We start from the raw sequence: 18,803 nt of genomic DNA on the forward strand, positions 1-18,803 counted from the left end.
AAATCAAATCAACCACCTGGATGTGAAAGGCCATGTATCATATTTAGCCTGGAGAAGAGAAGGCTGCGTGGAGACCGCATAGCAGCCTTACAGTATCTGAAGGGGGCCTATAGGGATGCTGGGGAGGGACTCTTCATTAGGGACTGTAGTGATAGGACAAGGGGTAATGGGCTAAAACTTAAACAGGGGAAGTTTAGATTGGATATAAGGAGGAAATTCCTTCCTGTTAGGGTGGTGAGGCACTGGAATAGGTTGTCCAGGGAGGTTGTGAATGCTCCATCCCTGGCAGTGTTCAAGGCCAGGTTGGACAAGGCCTTGGGTGATATGGTTTAGAGCGAGGTGTCCCTGCCCATGGCAGGGGGGTTGGAACTTGATGATCGTAAAGTTCTTTCCAACCCTAACCATTCTATGATTCTATGATTCTATATTCAGTGAGCCATTCTGTTGTCTGAAACTGGACTTTGTGATCCAGAACTAAATTAAATAGAAACAGTCCAATGAATGCCCAGTTTTAGTCAGTCATCCAAATAAATATTACAGATGTTATGGAGAGATACACTGTGGTCGAGATCATTGTAACTGTTAATTTTCAGCTTTGTCACTTCAAGACATTCTTCTTGAAATGATTAAAAATATGTAGGAAAGCACGATTTGAAAGACAATTACTTTTATTTAACTCCAGACTGAAATACAAAGGAATTTATGATGTTTGTAACTGTTTGATGTTATTTCTATAAAATGTGTTTGTTTCCATAAACAGGCATACAACACATTCTCAAGGTGGTGTTGAAGAATTATTGCAAATCTGGCTTGGTTCTTCTCTTTAGACAAAACATAACTGCATAATGGTGCAGCTTTCTGATCAGTTTTATTTTTTCTTCTTATATACCTGATGGCACACCTGGTCTTCACATGTCAGTTCCTACAGTAATAAAACAATTAGTCAGTATATAGTGGCACAAGTAGTATTTTGAATATGCAGCAGGTCGTGCCAGAAATCACTACAACTGAGCCACTGCAGTAAAAAGATGTGTTTATGAAGGAGTGAACAAAAAGAATAGTGTATTATACGTAACTAAACAGCAGGCATTCACCACATGTTGTAGTAATTAGATTTTGACAACTAAACTGAGCCTTAAGGAGCGTAAACATGAAAAATGCATAAAAATTGCTCTTTAATGCAAGGCTTTCTCAATATACTGTAATAGTTAATAATTCACGTTACCTCATAATTATAAGAAGTTGTGAAACAAGGAATAAAATAAAAAAAGGAGGATGCTTTGAACAGATGAAGACATTTGCTTCACAGACATGCCCAAACCATCTTTCAGGGGCCAGAACAACACAACATTTTTACCCAGTGTTGCAACTGATGCTTTAAAGGTTGGCACACGTGCACATTGCAATGCAGTCGGTTTGGGTAGTCTTCGCGTTAGCCTGTACTGAATCAGATTTTGAAGTGATCTGCAGGTGGCTTATCAGCCAGTAATACTATTTCTGAAGACTTGTCCAAATCTACTTGATCTCCCTGTTTCTGACAATCTTAGCCTGAATCCTGGTGCCAGCATGTAGAACCTTTGTTAGGTCAGGTTTTGAATATGTGTTAAAATAGCGCTGAAAAGGTGTACTGAACAGTTGGCTTTTACTTAAGTGGCAGACAGTGTTCTTCCATTCATTGCTTTGACCTTCCAAGCATGCACACTTGAGGCAGTGTACCTGGCCATACCAATTACCTGTAGGGCACACTTGTGAAGGACTAGGTATCTAGAGGTAAATCATGAGAAAGATCGATGAGCTCTGCTCCATAATCTTTCTCCACCAAGCTATTGCAGCATTCAACATTATCATGCCCATTTCTTGATTGCTTTCCCAAGAAACTCTGGAATCATTATCATATGTATCTAGTTTTTTGAAATCTCTCTGGACTTCACTTATTATTTCCTGCACAGGCTCTTCTGGTCTATCTTGGACTCACCTCATGTAGCTGTGGTCTCCAGCTTACTAACTCAGATGTATGAATGTTTCAACTTTTTTCTTGTACTAGCACACCATAATTGCAGTGTAGCTTGTTTGCAGGATCCTCTTGAATACTGAGCAGTTTCTGATCTGTATTACACCACTGTACGCTAAGACCGCATAGTGCTTCTTCCAGAACAAAAATGGCATTTTTCTTGCAATCTGTCCCATACGGTTTGGGGTTTTTTGGGGGTTTTGGTTTGTTGGGTTTATTTTTCCTACCACCGATGATATAAGAATGAGTTGATGTCAGAGGTGCAATGTAACAAGAAGGGTTAATAGCTGAAGGGCAGTGGACTGGAGCAAAAGAAATCTCTGAAGGATTATGACTTAATTGGGAGCAAGTGGAAAGAAACTAAGCATTCCTGAGTTGTAGCAGAGGGGGAATTTCCCAGAGCTCAGTTACAGGAGCTGTCTAAATAAAGACCATTCAAACTAGAACAAGTAACAAACCCCTTGAAATGGAAAATCACACTCTGTTGCAGTGTCAGTTACGTACTACAAAATCTGTGTAGCAGCCCATACCAGATGCAGTAGGTCTCCTTCAATCCAGTGCTTCCAGCCCCTGTTTTTCTTTTCACCTTTCTGAACACATACCAGTTTGTCACCGTCCCAGGTCACTAGTGTCTGCATGAATCAGATAATTAACTCAGATATGTTATCAAGAAGTTTATCAATACATGAAAATAAGCTCAATCGAACAATTAGCAGACACAATTCCCTACCATTCCCCACCTTCTTCCTGATACCCCCCCAAAGCAGACATTCAGCCAAAACCTGGATGCATTCAAGATGATAACAGGATTTTGATATGAAGTTTTTACAGTGCTTTGTTGTCATTTCCATACATTTCTTCACATACATGAATATAAAGTGTTCATACTATCTGGTGACTTGCTGGGTGACTTAACACTTGTGTCATGAACACAAATTGTCTTTTTATTTTCTTGCCATTTAAAGCCATTAATAAAAAGATTAGAAGGCTTGATGAGTGAAGACGTGGGGCTTATACCAACTAGTGCAGTGCTAACACCTCTTCTAGCTCTGCATCAAATAACAAATGGAAGTGTATGCTAATATAATCTCATGCAATAAATCTATTTATATATTGTCGTGCAATTTCACAAACGACCTTTAAAGAGAAAGATCATAACCTGGACAACATCCTCTAGCTGACCCTGCTTGAGCAGACTAGGTGATGTCAAGAAGTCCCTTCCATCCTCAGCCATTTCATGATTTGGTGTGATTCAGTCTATCACTAATAAACAGGATAGTGGGCATGCTGATTCTTGTCCAGGAGCAGGATGACCATATCTGTAACAAAAATTTCTCTTTACAGGCTAAATTATCTACTCAGATAAAGTAGAGTACATTCAAAGCAACTTTGTTTGACTTGTTCTAGATTTGAACCATTGTACTGTAGGGAGGCATTTAACCATGTATCACAGGCAAATCCTCATCTGAGACCAGTTACAATCAGTGGAAGTTCAGTTATTAAAAAGCTTTCTGAGTACTGGGAGCTTAATTTATTTTCTAGTTCAGCTCTGGGAGATTTATTTCACTTTTGAGGGAGCTTTCTATTAATAACAAGACAAAACTCATTCAATTTCAGTTAACTTCTTTCTTATTTACAGAGATTTTAAGACACATGCTCTTTAAATTATCCATGCCCTCTTTACATTTAAATGTTGCTTAGCAGTTTTATTACTTTCATCTACTTTCAATGTGTCTGAGGTGTTGTTTTGTTAATAAACTGAGCAGAAAATTCTTTTATAGCAGTCCAGAGAATAATGGCATGACTTGCTTCCTTGTGTCCCTCTCTTCTTGTTTAGAGACAAGTAACATGATTTGTTTAGGAAAGAGTATTAGTCAAAAATGGTTAAACCAAGTAGGGTTATAAATGTACAAGCTGTGTTCCCACCCTTCCTTCCAAATATCTGATAATGAAGAGGAGAGTCTGCAAATTAAATGATTTTGCACAGAAAGGCAATGGCTTTGATAGTGGTGAAGAGCACTAGAGTCTAAGGGTTTAAAGAGTGGTGCAACTAATGAGTCTTTAGATACTCAGTAATGCCTTCAACTGATCTAAAGAGGTGTGGGAGCAATGTTTCAAAGCATAAGGTCTGTCACAGGAATATGTCCCACCCAGTGGAAAAGAATGGGTCTTCCAGTTTCATGGCTTACAGTGCTGTGAATGAGAAGTAATTTGGAAGAAGTAGTAGGAATTACACTGCACCAAGTTTGAGAATGAAAAGTGATCCACAGTGAATAAACAAAGTCTTCTGTCTAATTTGTGCCACTCTAGTGAAGGATAATGTGAGTTCAAATGTAAACATGTCCTGTATGCTGCCAATTTCCTGTGGCAATTGCCAAAACAAAACAGGTCTTGTTGACAGTGAGCTTTGATACCAGCTTCTCAGAGTTTGGCAACAAGTTCCAAAACCTTGTTTATTGAGAAACTTTGATGGGAAAGACAGCATATATTTGGAGAAGAGCAAGAGAGCTGAGCTTAGTGGAAGAAGAAAACTGCAGTAATTGGCAGAGGAGTAGATAGGGGTAGATTCAGTGGGTGCTGACAAAGACAGGCAGGTGATGCAAGGTTAGCAAGACTGATGGGGACAGTCTGTGGAAATTAAAGATCTACTGGCCTTTCTACCTTTGAAAATCCTCTTTAAGTATTTTAGGGGTGACAGGAGAGTAAAACAGAAGCAGTATTGGTACAGAAACTTGACTAACACACAATATGGTCCTTGATCCAAACGTTACTTCTCTGCATATCTCACTGAAAGGTGTATAAATGTATGCCCACAGTTTCCTAAGGGAATTTTGAGCTCAGGTTACTCCTATAATCCTAAAGATATTAAAGCATGCACTGCTGGGCATCCTTGCCTGTCTGCCACTGCCAGTAAGCCTGCCATCTGTATCAGTGGCAGCGATGGCTCACATTTTGGTCTTGTCCCTTCCCAGAGCTCCCTTAAGGTTAATAGCTGAGAGAAGGTCTATTTTAACAATGTCCAACTGTTAAACTGTCCAGCTGAGGCTGAGCAGGATCAGATGGAAAACACAGTGTGAACCTTGTCACTCAGAACTGAGAATTTATACTGAGTCACAGAAAGTCCTCAATTCCATGGATAGATTTATAGTTTCAGGAAGAAAGATAAATAGGTCAAAATGCAGTCTTGCTACTTTCTAAATACATAAAGGTCTATCGGAAAAAAGCTGGAAAAATCTCCTACTAGAAAAACATGTAATTAACGATTGTCCTCACGTAGCTGAGTAACCATCCTGATTTGCATACGTAATAAATGCTTGTAGCAGGAAAGAAAACTGTCTCAGGATGCAAATTATTTCTGCTTTATAAAAAGCCCCTGATGTTTGTAAATATTGTGGGGGCTTTTTCATGTATTCAGCTTATTTTTGCAACTGCTCCCTCCTGGTGCTGGCTGTAGCGTAAACAGATACAAGGCACCGAACTTTTACCTTTACCACTCGATCATCCAGGCCTTTGGTGTGCTCTTCAAACTCCACTCCCACAGTGTAATTCAGTTCATAGTTTCTGAAAGTACTGAGTGTTTTTGTTTTGAAGTTATCACCATCCTGAACAATCTCCTTTGTTTGTTTCAAATGTTTCGCAATCTTACGAGTTGCAAAATCAATACCTGCCATAAAACAGAGGAGAGAGTATCACAATGAAAAGTCCCATATTTGCTACCAAAAATAAAACCCCCACAGCACTTATATTCATACATAATAAAAAATGCAAACACATTAGGTGTGGAACAGAGTTCCACAAATGACACTTTTACCTGCAACATTTTGTAGAGAAAATGATCACTCCAAATAAAAATAATTTTGTGTTTGTGAGTAGACTTTCAACTTGAGGATCTTCCACTGATTATAAATTTACTTATTAACAGGATATCTATGGGAATGTTGTGAGCTGAGTTACAACATACAACCAGTAGTGAATCCCAAATCTCAATTTTTTTTGAGGACGTGCAACAGTTGCTATTAGATGTACTTGTCTGTTTGGCCACAAGAAGCTGTGGGGTGCCAGGAGTGCTATTATCACTTTGTGCCTGGGAGCCATTCTCTTCTCTTCCGTAAGCTTGCAGTGTAAGTCATGTAGCACCTCACATGTGAGGGTGCTGGTGTGTGTCCTTCAGGGTTACAAATGTTGGCCTTCCCCAGAAGAAGAATCTCAAAATAATATTCCTTTTCAGAAAATAATCGTGTTAGAATGAGTATGTAACCAAGGGGATTTTGGCATAGAATCATAGAATGGCTGGGGTTGGAAAGGACCTTAAGACCATCTGGTTCCAATCCCCTGCCATGTGCAGGGGCATCTCACAGTAGACCATGTTCACCAGGGCTCTGTCCAACCTGGCCTTGAACACTGCCAGGAATGGAGCATTCACAACTTCTTTTGGGCAGCCCATGCCACTGCCTCACCACCCTCACAGTAAAGAACTTCTTCTTTATATCTAACCTGAAATTCCCCTGCTTTAGTTTGAACCCATTGCCCCTTTTCCTATCTCTACAGTCCCTGATGATGAGTCCCTCTCCAGTATCCTTGTAAATGATTATAATTGCACTGTAAATGTTAATTTTACAATGAACCTATAGTCTGTGGAACTGTATGAGGTTAAAAATTTTAAAAATATTGAAAATTATGCAAATGGATAAAAATAAGCAATGAAATAAAAGTATGACTTATCCTTTATTGGTAGACAGCAGACACAGAGATGAGGTGTAGTTTACATGTGACGAATTACAAGCCAAGAGTAGAAGTATCTAAGTACAGCATTTGATAGTTCCTATTTAATATTCTGTAACCATTTTATGCAGAACTGATCTCCTTAACATCCTTATTTTGTTCATGAAGAAGGCTAACATTAGAATGTAAACAACTGCTTGCAACTGAATGCATTGAAAGTTTCCAAACAGAGAATATATATTGCTACAATGACAGTTTGCCCCAGATAATCCACCTAGCGCCAGCTGCATTACCATCTGCAATAAATATTTCTGACCAGCTAACAGTGAATCTTGTTATGGTGCTATATGCAAACGAAATAATCTCACATGCTTCTTCAAGAGATTGAAAACTGCTTTTGATTTGTTAGCCATCCTTTAGTGGTTTAATCATTGTCAGCTCAGCAATGCCACATACTAATGGAGCCCTTTTTTTTGGGGGGGGGGGGTAGATTCATTGTACTACTTGTCAAGTACTAATCGAGATGAATACAAGGATTGGCTTGAAAAAAATTTTTTACTTTTTAACTTGGGGAATAATGTTCGTGTTCAATATTTATATTCAAGACTTCTTGGGTATATTTTATCTGTTGTGGTGGATTAGAGGTACCTCAGGGTCTGATTTATAGCCAGGTATCATAAAATCTAGTTCTCTCTGAGGAAAAAATTGTCTAAACTCCCGAAGAAATGCTATTTCTGACTAATATATTAGTCTTGCAGCTCCTGGAGAAAAATCAGGGGAGGTTTTATTAAAGCATGGTTTTCATAACTGCATTTTGAACAATACAAGTAATAAAAATGATATATTGTTCCATTCTAGTAGATTAAAATACTTTGTAGCATGCTTATGATAAAAGTTTCTGGCTTAAAGGGCAAAAGTATTCTTTAATTATAGAAATGCATCTGCATTAATTGAAAGGATGGATGAATTTCAACAAACCAAAATCACATTGTGCCTTGAACCTGACCACTTTAATGCTTACAATATCAACCTCATGTATATTGTGAGAAACAGAGCAGAAGAATATCTTTTCATGTAATACCTTTCCATGTAATTTCGTTCCATTCAGAGAATCACCTGTAGCCATATACATCTCTGCATTGATTCTGGTGGTGGTTTTTTTTTTTGCAGTATTTAATTAGTATAACTTACAAAATCTATATGCGTGTATATGCAAAAACACCCATCATGTACTTAGGAAGGGCCAGCTCCAAACAACTTCTCATGCATGTATAAATCTAACTTCTCCCTTTTTCTGCTGGTTTTGAAGTGCAGCTATATTACTGCAGTAGTGGAAAAGTGGTAACTGTTCTTCCAGTGCCAATCCAGATTGCACGAAGAAATTTTTGAGAAATGGTGATGTCTTCTATTATTTCTTCTTTTCAGCGAATCAAAGTCTACATCTTTGCTAACCTAAGTAGAGGAAGGATTTCCTGCATGCTACTTAGATAATCATAATGACCCGGAGCAAAAATCTTATGCCTTTATGGGAACAAAAATGCTTAGAAGGCATTTTATATTGAAAATAATAGGTGCAGCACAAGAAAACATTTCTCTCCTAAAATCAGCTCAGTCATTACAAAAATTGAGTCTATCAGTGTGGGGAAAAATAAATCTACAAACAACAAAAACTTGATATGAACAGACATAAACTTGAATTCAGTTAACAATATACTAGCATCTACAAGCAATATCCTGTACAATGGAAATACAAACTAGCTATTGGGCTTCTAATGCTAAAGAGGCTAACAGAGTAGTAATATAAGTTGCCTGAAGAGCAGAACATCTCTTTTTGCATGTATACATACATTGCCACCAATGATGGTCCTAGGCAAGTGAAATTAAGCTTAGTTAACCATGTAAACCTATCTTCAAGAAATCCTGTGACCGAAGCCTCGTTGCTGCGTTTGGACTCCCACAGAAGTTGTCAGAAATATCTGCCCATGTGGCTTTAATTCTTTTTAAAGGCTTTTTTCACCTTTATCATCCAACTGGTACATAGAATTTCTACTACTTCAAAGCATTAATTACTAAACACTGTAATTACTTTAGGGACATAGAATATCCCATCTTTAATGGAGTCGACCAGGTTGTGATTTGACTGTTACAATAAGTATATACCAGAAGTAAAAAATATTTAAATCTATAATTTCTCTATCTGAAATACCTGTATCATGGGTTTTTTTTCCATCTATACCTGGCTTTTCATTCATTTAAATAATGACTAATAAGTTTGATTACAACTCTTCTCTTGCTTATACTTAGATCACAGTCACTATATTACTTTTCTGAACTTTTAATGTGATTGGCAGAAACCCTTATGTCACAATGCACAGAAATAGTCTCATTAATTTTTAGGAGGATTTTACTTATAATAAAACATTTTCTCTTTATATAGTTAATATTTTTCATTTACCTAAAGCAACCATGTATCCTTCAAAGTTTTCATTGCTTTCCATTTCCCACGTCCCATTGTAATCAGCAGGCATGGTGGCAAGAGCTGAAAACCAACTGCAGATCAAAAGGTGAAGCTGGAAACAGGATCTGCTAAGAGGATGTTTTATAAACCTTTTCATATCTTTTATTTTTAATAAGATTTATGGTTTTGTAGATAATACAGTGTAAGGGTCAGGGTGACAACCCCAGAAAACTTTGCCTCCATTAACAAAGTTCACTTGAGCAGCTGGCAGATGCAGAGCACTCTGAAATATGTAGTCATACAGGACATGATTTTACAGTGACCTTTGTAAAGAACCACTAGCTATTATGGGATACCTTTGAAATATAGTGAACAGAGTGGCAAATTATACAACCCAGTTGAAGTTTCCAAGGTGAATTCTCTTTGAGTTCCTTTCTGTGTCACATTTCCCTATGAAGAACCAGTCTTACAGAGCTGACACTCCCAGAACTTCCATTTAAAATTAATGGGGGTCTTGAAAGTGCAACAAATGCAAGATAGGGCAGAAAAAGGAATACTTCTGTTGAAAATACTTTAGTTTTCTTTTGATTTTCAAAATATCTGTATATCAATAGCTGCATTTTTGTTTTGATTTATCAACAAGTTTAACAAATGTTTAGTAATTCAAAATCAGTCATAATTATATCAGTTCTACCCTAAAAAAGGATATTTTAATTACTCCTAAACATAGCAGCTTGTGTTAGAGAGGTATTTTTCATCCAGCAACATTACATTGTGGTGTGGAAAAGCAGATTTCAGTTGTGCAAATAAATACATTTGGAATGTGTCTGAATGGAGAATTTGAACATGTAGTGGAACTTTATCAGAATTTAAAGTAAGTACTAAAGGCAAATTATTACAAGTTAAGGTTTTAAATTCTTTGTCTTTCATTAGCCAAGATAACTTATAGAAATGATCAGGAGTCCAAAACTCCTTGATTTTCCTTTCTCTTCTTTCTCTCTCTTTTTTTTTTTTTTTAAATAGGAATATTATTAAAAATTTTACCAGAAAAGTATTAAAATCTTAAACTTCAACTCAGAAAAAAGTAAATTGAGTTACTGATCTTATGATATCTCCTTTACGCTTTCATTTTAAAAAAACCATTAACGTAGAATTCCATAAATGTTGAAAAAAGGGATTAAAAAAACTAAACAACAAACCACTAAAAAAAGTTGAGAGTTTCTGGGAGCTCTGTTCTTCAAATGTCCTTGTGTGATACTTAAGGAGCTAATTTAAGAGAAGGAAAAGAAGTATCTTGATCTATACCTATAGGACATATTAAGAGGGCTTTCAATCAGATATGAGACAAAGGCTCAAGGAACTGCAGTTACTGCTAAAGTTAGATGAATTTCTGTGTGATGCACATAGGAAGATACCTGCATCCTTACCTATATAATTTATCTATAGACCAGTGAAATTCGTAATTGCTGAAATCTTTAAATAGGTAGAGGCTGGCTTGCTCAAACATATGCCTTGTTTCAAGCACAATTTATTTAGCTGAACACATCTACTTTTCTTTCCATCTACTTTACATTTCCTTCCACTACAAATTTCTAGGCAAAACACTATGAATGATGTTATGTTGAAAGGGAAATTTGAAAAACTTTGCGCTTAAAACATTGTTCTGTAGTGCTATTATGCAATACTTATGCAGTAAGTTTGATTTTACATATCTTTGTGTACTTCTGTTTTTAGCCTCCACATTAATATATGCATTCTTATTCTTTATACATTTTATGTATATGCTAAAAGATTCTATAAAAGAGAAAAAAAAATATGTTATTGCTCAAGTCAGTCACTCACAACCACTCTAAGTGGTGTAAGGAGCATCACTTCCCTTGTGTACACTCCTAATAATCTCCAAGTGCATTATCACACTGGTTTTCCAACGAGATGTTATTCTTTCCTTCAGTGTACTAAAGGAATGATGTCCAGTTTATGAGCAGGTACTCAGTGTTTTTACCTTGTATCTTCAAATGCCTAGTGGTAGATTTATGAGGAACGAATCAGATTGACTGTCTACAACCACCTTTTAAAATCAGAGCATATGCTAGAAGCTCACAGTGAGACATTTTATATGCTCATTGGTTTTAGATCTGAAGTAGTTTGCTTTGTATATATGAGTCAGTTTGCTAAGATATGGAAGTGACTGAAGCTGTATCTTGTGATGATCAACAATTAGCACCCATTAAGAATTAGCAAAAAATAGTTCTATAGCTGTAGATATGTAGAGGTAGGCACGTTCAGAGGCAATGAACATTCTTTATGTATAAGGCCATAATTTACAGCATACACATATAATCATACAGGTTTTCACAATGATGCTTTGTTTATGCCTATCCCTTATTAGTTCTTTAAATAGCTGGGTTTTTTTTCAGCATGTGTATTATGTAAACTCCAGATCAGGAGTTCTCTAAGCATAAATTTGTCCATCAGCCTGAAAAAGCTCTTTTGAGCCTTTTCAGGTAAACATTCAACTAGGAGGTTTACAGACACTAAATTGAACCAATTCAAAGAACTGGCTAAGTAGGGAGTTAATAAAACATGAAATATTGACTTGACAGAGCCATGAGATGCTTCATGATCTTTTAAAAAGTGGTGTGTTAGGGTTCATAGAAAGAACTTTCAGTTTAGGAATCAATATTTTGATAAGCAAGTAAAACCTCTACCACATTCAGGTACCTGCCTAAATCATATGGACCCAAGAAACAGAACAGAGGCTGTTAACACAATTTTGTTTTGAAGGCTTACGTGAATAATTGAAGCCAGCAGATCACCAATCCACTGTATCCTCAGCATTCTCTTGGGTCTGTGCCTTGCTAGTTACAGTGCCCTGCCCCTTGTCACATTCCAGCTTTAAAATGTAGACTTATTATCCACTTCAAATCTTAGAAACTGTTCCATTTGCTCTGTGTTTATTGTCTGTATACTGAATACATGGAGACAGACTGTCAAAATGGCAAAGCAATATTTCCTTTCTATGCCATAAGTTTGGGGAAATTAATAAAGGTGCCCTGTCCTAATCATCATGATTATTTTGTTCTCAGCATCCTTTCCTTGCAAGACCCACAGTAATATCACAAGGGATGCCATGTGTATAGCATGTGTTGAACCCTGGGAACTGGTGGAAGGTTAGTGTTTTCTTCAGGTTTTCCTATATGTGTGTTAAAAGGCAAAGCTCTGAACTCATAATTTGTGTGTGAGGTTTTAATGCAAGGATGAGTTTCATGGCTGAGTACTAAGAGCTTGGAAATAAAGTGAAGTCATGAAAAAGCTGAATACTTCAGTTAAAAGCCCAAATAACTCTTTCAGTCTTTATTTGTGTGTGAAGAAAAAAAGATACTTTTCTTGCCTCTGTCCTACAAATCTCTACTGATCTGTGGCAATTAAAAATAAAAATATCTCATAGGAAGAGCCAAAACTGACAAGGTTGAAAACTGAGTCCCAAATGTTGCTGTGGAATGAGTCAGCAGCCATGGAGGCTACTTCTAACACTTGCCTCCAGTTCTCTCACTGTAGCTGAGACTTGCCCGGAAGAGCAATCATATATGGGCAGCTGAACCAAGTTCAGCCTTCTTGCAATCTGAAATAGCTGGTGCTACACTCTCCTTAGGAAATGCTATGCTGTAAAGCACTGTTAGGAGCACTATATAAAGAACAGCGCTACTGGTCAAACAGAATCTTTTCTGTAAACTTTTGTCATGGTATTTTAAAGAGATGGTAGCATGCTTCCCACTCTGTCCTCACCTCATTTAATTTCCCTTTTACATTATCTAATATACATATATAACACAGGAGAAAAATGCCTTGTACTCCCCCGATCAGCCCCTACACTCCTCATGCTTGACAGCTGGGACTTTTGCCTATAGTTATTTGGTTGTTGTTTTAACACACAGAAATATGGCAAGCTGCGTAAGTCGTTCTTAGCAACTGAATTCCCCTGCAGGATTCAGACAGAAGCAGCATGGTCATAGACACCTATTATTATTTTTAACTTGTTAGCACATGTGCACTCCCGAGGTTTATTTTTGCTTTTAAGAAAATTAATCACTCAAAATGTATTCAGTGATGGCTGCTACAGCAAAAACAGTCAGAGGCGCCATCTCACCAGGCTCAGGGCTCTGTTCTGCGCAAATATGAGTCGTCATATTATGCAGCTAAAAGTAAGTTGGAGGAAAACAATCTGCTTCTGGTCAGTGTGTAAGATGACTTGCAGGCCATGGGGGTTCAGCTGAGTGAAGACAGGCACCAGCTATTGTGTAGAGAATTCACTAAGAAGTGGAAGGAGGAGTAGGAGAGACATGTACAGCAGGAGAGCACAGAATCGCAGAATGGTTTGGGCTGGGAGGGACCTTAAGATCATCCAGCTCCAAACCCCTGCTGTATGCAGGGACACCTTCCACTAGATCAGGTTGCCCAGAGCCCTGTCCGACCTGGCCTTGAACACTGCCAGGGATGGAGCATTGAGAACTTCCTTGGGCAACCAGTACCAGTGCTTCACCACCCTCGTAGTGAAGAACTTCTTTATTATATCCAACCTAAATCTTCCCTGTTTAAGTCTAAACCCATCACCCCTTGTCCTATTGCTACAGTCCCAGATGAAGACTTCTTGGCCAGCAACCTTGTAGGTCCCCTTCAGATACTGGAAGCTCCTCTGAGGTCTCCACACAACTTCTCTTCTCCAGGCTCTTCTCCAATTTTCCTAGCCTGTCTTCACGCCCCCTTAACATCTTCATGGGCCCAGCAAATAGTCTTTGACCCCAGTTGTTACTGGTTGCCCTCCACAAATATCAAATGGCACTGAACTTCAAAGCCAAAACAGATATCTGCAGGAACAAACTTCACTTTGACACCCAAGAGAAGGGACGATTCCTCCATTCACTTCTCAGTAGAAGAACGTGTCTGATGTCTTGTTGACAGAACAGCAAGGATGGGCTGCAAAAGCTGTGGTGGTGGGAGGACGTAAACAGAGGATGCTCTTAATGCCAGTTTGACAAATTTCGTGTTTACCTTCAGTTTAAGCACAGATGCACAAAAATATATTTTTAATCATTCTTTTAGAAATAAAATTATTTGCTTTATGCCACTGGATATTTTTACTTTTTTTTTTTTTTTCCAGTCAATGATTTTCTCTAGCCATTCTGATCCCTTGCTTGACCTACTCTTGGTGACGGAATTGGATGCAGATGTTACACACTTTGTTAAATAGAAGCCTTCCTCCTCTCTAATCAAGGACTTTGGCTTGAGAACTCAGTTTTATTGAAGTGGCTTGCATTATGAAAAATTATGCTGTAGAGAAATAATAGCCAATAGATAAAGCTGACCTTGATTTTCCAGATAAATGGGCAATGCTGAATGTATTTGTCCCTTAATTCTCCTGAGCACTTATTCGATGGTCTTTATCCACAGACTCCAAGGAAGCAAGTAAAAATCATTAGCCTTTGTAAAATCAGAAAAGCTTAGGGAGCAACATGGTTTCACGAAGGTCATGAAATAAGCCACTAGTCAGAGCAAGTTAGCAAGTATAGCCCTTTATGTTATCCACTAAAGCATGCTTCCTCCTTGGCTAACATCAATGTAGATTGAAAACCTGAACTCAGTTGAAGTGCTTTTGTCATTGCCATTAAGGCTGCCTAAGTTTTCCCCTCAAAGATTTGTACAGGATCTGAATTCCCTGCATGAGCTATGCATTAATATCTGTAACTGTAATCTATAACTTAATTGTATTTACTCTGTGGCAAAGTCTTGTAATTGCAGCTGCCACTTCTTATCTTCATCAGATAAATGCTGCATTGCTCAGACATTGAACTGGAATACTGATAGATGGCTTTTGAATTAAAAGAATCTATAGAAAGCAGTGTGAGGGGTTTTTTTCTTCCATGACATGCACAGTTTCGCTAAGAAAATGTGTATTTCCTTTAGCTTGCTCATGCCTGACCATAAAAGCTGATATGTCAGTTTAATGCAGGGTCTCATCCGTTAGAGTAACAGTAAAGATTCAAGGAGACCTCATCTGGAGGTCACTTTATAGGAATACTTTCAAATAGCTCAGTCCTCAAGTTTTCACTACTTCATAAGTGATATAATTTGATGATAGAAAGATTTTGCTTAAAGTTCTAGAATCCAGATTAAAAGAAAAAGTCTTATTAACTGGTGCAATTAGTGCACAATATTGATATCACTGAAGCCATTTAGAAAATGACTGAAATCATTCTTGTGATAACCTTAAAGACCTAAAGCCACTGTCCGAGAGGGACTGTAAATTAAGTCCAGATGTATTGATGAAGCCCCACAATAATATTCTGCCTGTTTGTTTTCTTTCACTGTGTTGCTACCAGCGCAGAGCAGTTACAGAACTGATATTCTACGGTAGGAAAATGCCTAGATAGGTAAGTGTATCTATTTCCTGAATGCTTTCTTTTTTTTTGCCATAAATCAGGTTTAGTGCTTCAAGTAGGAAAAAAAGTACTAGCTCAGTAACCCAGAAGCAAAATCTTCCATGTAACTGAATGCTATCATCCTGTCTTGTTGCATATCTTTTAGAACAGAGGTATAAGCCTCTTATTTCCTGTTGATTATGGAATGCTCTGTATTGTAAAACTCATAAATTTGTTCATTGCACAGTGTGTATGGTTATTCTTTTCTGCCTGTGTCTTCAGCTCCACAACAACACTCCTGCTGTGGGAAAGCCTCTGGCTTCATTCTGCCATATACTACGGGAGAAACAAAGCCAATGTTTAATTCTCCAATGCATCTTGGAATGTAGTAAAGAATAATTTGGTGTAGTAACAGTGGTCTTTGGATGTTTGTAGTGAATTGCTAGCTTTAATTTGGCAATTGTTTGATAAAAATAGCAGTGAAGATGAAAATTTGTAGTAATATTTTAAAAAATGTATTAAAAAAAAATCCAAATATCATCTGATATGGTTAAATGGATTGGTATACTCTGTGTTACCAAAATGCAACATACTTGACACTGCAAGATGACTCTTAAAGCATGTATATAACCAGTCCATTGCAGAATCATTGGTGGTAGACCAGGCAATATAACTCAGGACACATTGCTGAAGTTAAGATTACTCCCATATATCTGAAGGGATAGGTTCTTGTCGTGGTTTAACCCACAGCCAGACAGCTTGTTACCCACTCCCCCATGCCATGTGGCTTCAGGAACTGGATGCACATGCATGCAAAGTAGAGCGAAGGCTTGTTTATATCTGATTTATTGATGTTGCCACTGGATGTCTAAATTGACATAGGAAATTGATAAATATGGTCATTTCAGATTTGGATAAAAAGCACCAACTACATTTAATAGAGAAAAAGATACAGATGAGAACACATTTTCTTAAATTGTATATTTTAGAAGAAAATTTATATGTTTAGATGTCAATATTCATAGAGCTTGCAGTAAGAAGACTGTAGCAACTCAGACAGAGACCCTGTCCCAAACCGTGGCTGTTCAGGTCTCTGGATGCAGGGAGTGCCAGAGCCTGCTGCTGCCGGGGAGGGAGGACAGCATTCCACCTGCATGAGGTGTGAGCAGGTAGATCTGCTTGGCTTAGTGGCAAAACTTAAGGAGGAGGTTGAGATGCTGAGGATCATCAGGGAGTGTGAAAGGGAGATTGACTGGTGGAATAACTCCCTGGCGGGCCAGTTGGAATGGCTCTAGGGAGATACCCCCCAAAAGGGGATGGACCCCCTGCCCTCTCAGACAGAGGAGGATGGCCCGAGACAGCCCCTGTCCTGTAGCTGTCGCACAGAGGTAGGGGACCAAAAAGACGACGAGGTTTGGGAGCGAGTTCCAGTTCGGCGTCGTGGGCAGCCCTCCTCCCTTCCTGCCCTGCTTCCCCAGGTGTCTCTCCGTAATAGGTTTGAGGCCCTGGATCTTGAAGGACAGGTAGGTGAGGATGTGGTGCAAGGCCCACCTACAAGTCCACATAGGAAAAGGCAGTCGACTTCACACCTCAAGACTGCCTCTGATAAGAAAGAAAGAAGGGTCATTGTAGTAGGTGATTCCATTCTGAGAGGAACAGAGGGCCCAATATGCAGAGTTGACCCTCATCATAGGGAAGTGTGCAGTCTGCCTGGAGCCCGGATCAGGGATATCACCAGGGCGCTCCCCAGCCTGGTGCACCCTAGACTACTACCCGCTGCTTGTCTTCCAGACCGGTGAGGGGGAAGCTGCTTCCCGCAGTCTGAGGGGGATGAAGAAAGACTACAGGGCCTTGGGGCGGATGGTGAAAGACTCTGGGGCTCAAGTGATCTTCTCTTCACTCCTTTCATCTTCTGTTGATGATGTGGGACTGAATGGGAAAATTCAGTCCATAAACGATTGGCTTCGAGGCTGGTGCTGCAGGCGGGGCTTTGGATTCTTTGATAACGGCTGGTTTTATAGGGCACCAGTCTGGACAATGGCACGTGGGAAAGGTTTGTCGCACAGAGGCAAAAGGATGCTGCAGCACGAATTAGCAGGGCTCATTTGGAGAGCTTTAAACGAGATTCAAAGGGGGATGGGGTTGTAGCTGGGCTTGCCCCAGTGCAGCAGCACTCCAGAATTGATGAAGACTGGGGGCCTCCTGTAATCCTAGGGTGAAATCGGTGTGCTCAGCTTGCTCCCTGAAATGACTGTACACCAATGCGCGCAGCATGGGAAATAAGCAGGAGGAGTTAGAAACCTGTGTTAAGTCAGGAGATTATGATCTGGTGGCAATTACAGAGACATGGTGGGACAGCTCACATGACTGGAATATAGTCATGGAGGGCTATATCCTTTTCAGAAAAGACAGGCCAGCCAGGCGGGGTGGTGGGGGTGCTCTTTATGTGCGAGAGCAGCTATAATGCTTTGAGTTCTGTCTGGGGACAGATGATGAGCGAGTTGAGAGTCTGTGGGTGAGAATTAAGGGACAGGCTGGCAGGGGCAATACTGTTGTGGGGGTCTGTTACAGGCCACTGGATCAGGGTGAGGAAGTTGACGAGGCCTTCTATAGGCAGCTGAGAGCGGCCTCACAGTCACAGGCCGTGGTCGTCGTGGGGGATTTTAACTTCCCTGATGTTTGCTGGAAGGACTACTCGGCAACCCAGCCGCAGTCCAGGAGGTTCCTCCAGTGTATGGATGATAACTTCCTCATGCAAATGGTGGATGAGCCAACCAGGAGAGGTGCGCTGCTGGATCTCATCCTCACTAACAAGGAGGGTCTGGTTGAAGGAGTGAAGGTTGAGGGCTGCCTTGGTTACAGCGACCACGAGATGGTGGAATTCAGGATCTTGTGTGGTAAGACCAATAGAATAGCAAGTAGAATTGCAACCCTGGACTTTAGCAGGGCAAACTTTGGCCTTTTCAAGCAATTGCTAGGGGAAGTTCCATGGACTAGGCTGCTTGAAGGTAAAGGGGCCCACGATAGTTGGTTGGCATTCAAGGGTTGCTTTTTCTGAACTCAAGATCAGAGCATCTCGACACGTAGGAAGTCAAGGAAGAGGGCCAGGAGACCTGCGTGGCTAAATAGGGAATTGTTGGGTATGCTCAAGTGGAATAGGAGAGTTTACAGGTCATGGAAGGAGGGGCTGGCCACT

General features: G+C 39.4%; 2 protein-coding genes across 2 annotated transcripts in view; both read right to left on the reverse strand.

Moving 5' to 3' along the window:
- Positions 1–650: 650 nt before the first annotated feature.
- Positions 651–18,803, reverse strand: part of RBP2 (retinol binding protein 2) — a 44,112-nt gene continuing 25,959 nt past the window's right edge. Inside the window, exons 3-6 of the mRNA XM_061378897.1 lie at positions 9,189–9,283; positions 5,497–5,675; positions 2,542–2,643; positions 651–922 (exon numbers count right to left, since the gene is read on the reverse strand). Coding sequence (XP_061234881.1) covers positions 869–922; positions 2,542–2,643; positions 5,497–5,675; positions 9,189–9,283 — 430 coding nt within the window. The 3' untranslated portion in view covers positions 651–868. The remainder of the gene's footprint in view (positions 923–2,541; positions 2,644–5,496; positions 5,676–9,188; positions 9,284–18,803) is intronic.
- RBP1 (retinol binding protein 1) overlaps positions 9,186–18,803 on the reverse strand; it is a 36,337-nt gene continuing 26,719 nt past the window's right edge. The window contains exon 3 of the mRNA XM_061378900.1: positions 9,186–9,283. Coding sequence (XP_061234884.1) covers positions 9,251–9,283 — 33 coding nt within the window. The 3' untranslated portion in view covers positions 9,186–9,250. The remainder of the gene's footprint in view (positions 9,284–18,803) is intronic.

The sequence above is a fragment of the Neopsephotus bourkii genome, unplaced genomic scaffold (assembly GCF_033783945.1).
Source record: "Neopsephotus bourkii isolate Nb327-2 ecotype Australia unplaced genomic scaffold, CSIRO-AGI_Nbou_v1 NB_1768, whole genome shotgun sequence".
Classification (NCBI taxonomy): domain Eukaryota; kingdom Metazoa; phylum Chordata; class Aves; order Psittaciformes; family Psittacidae; genus Neopsephotus; species Neopsephotus bourkii.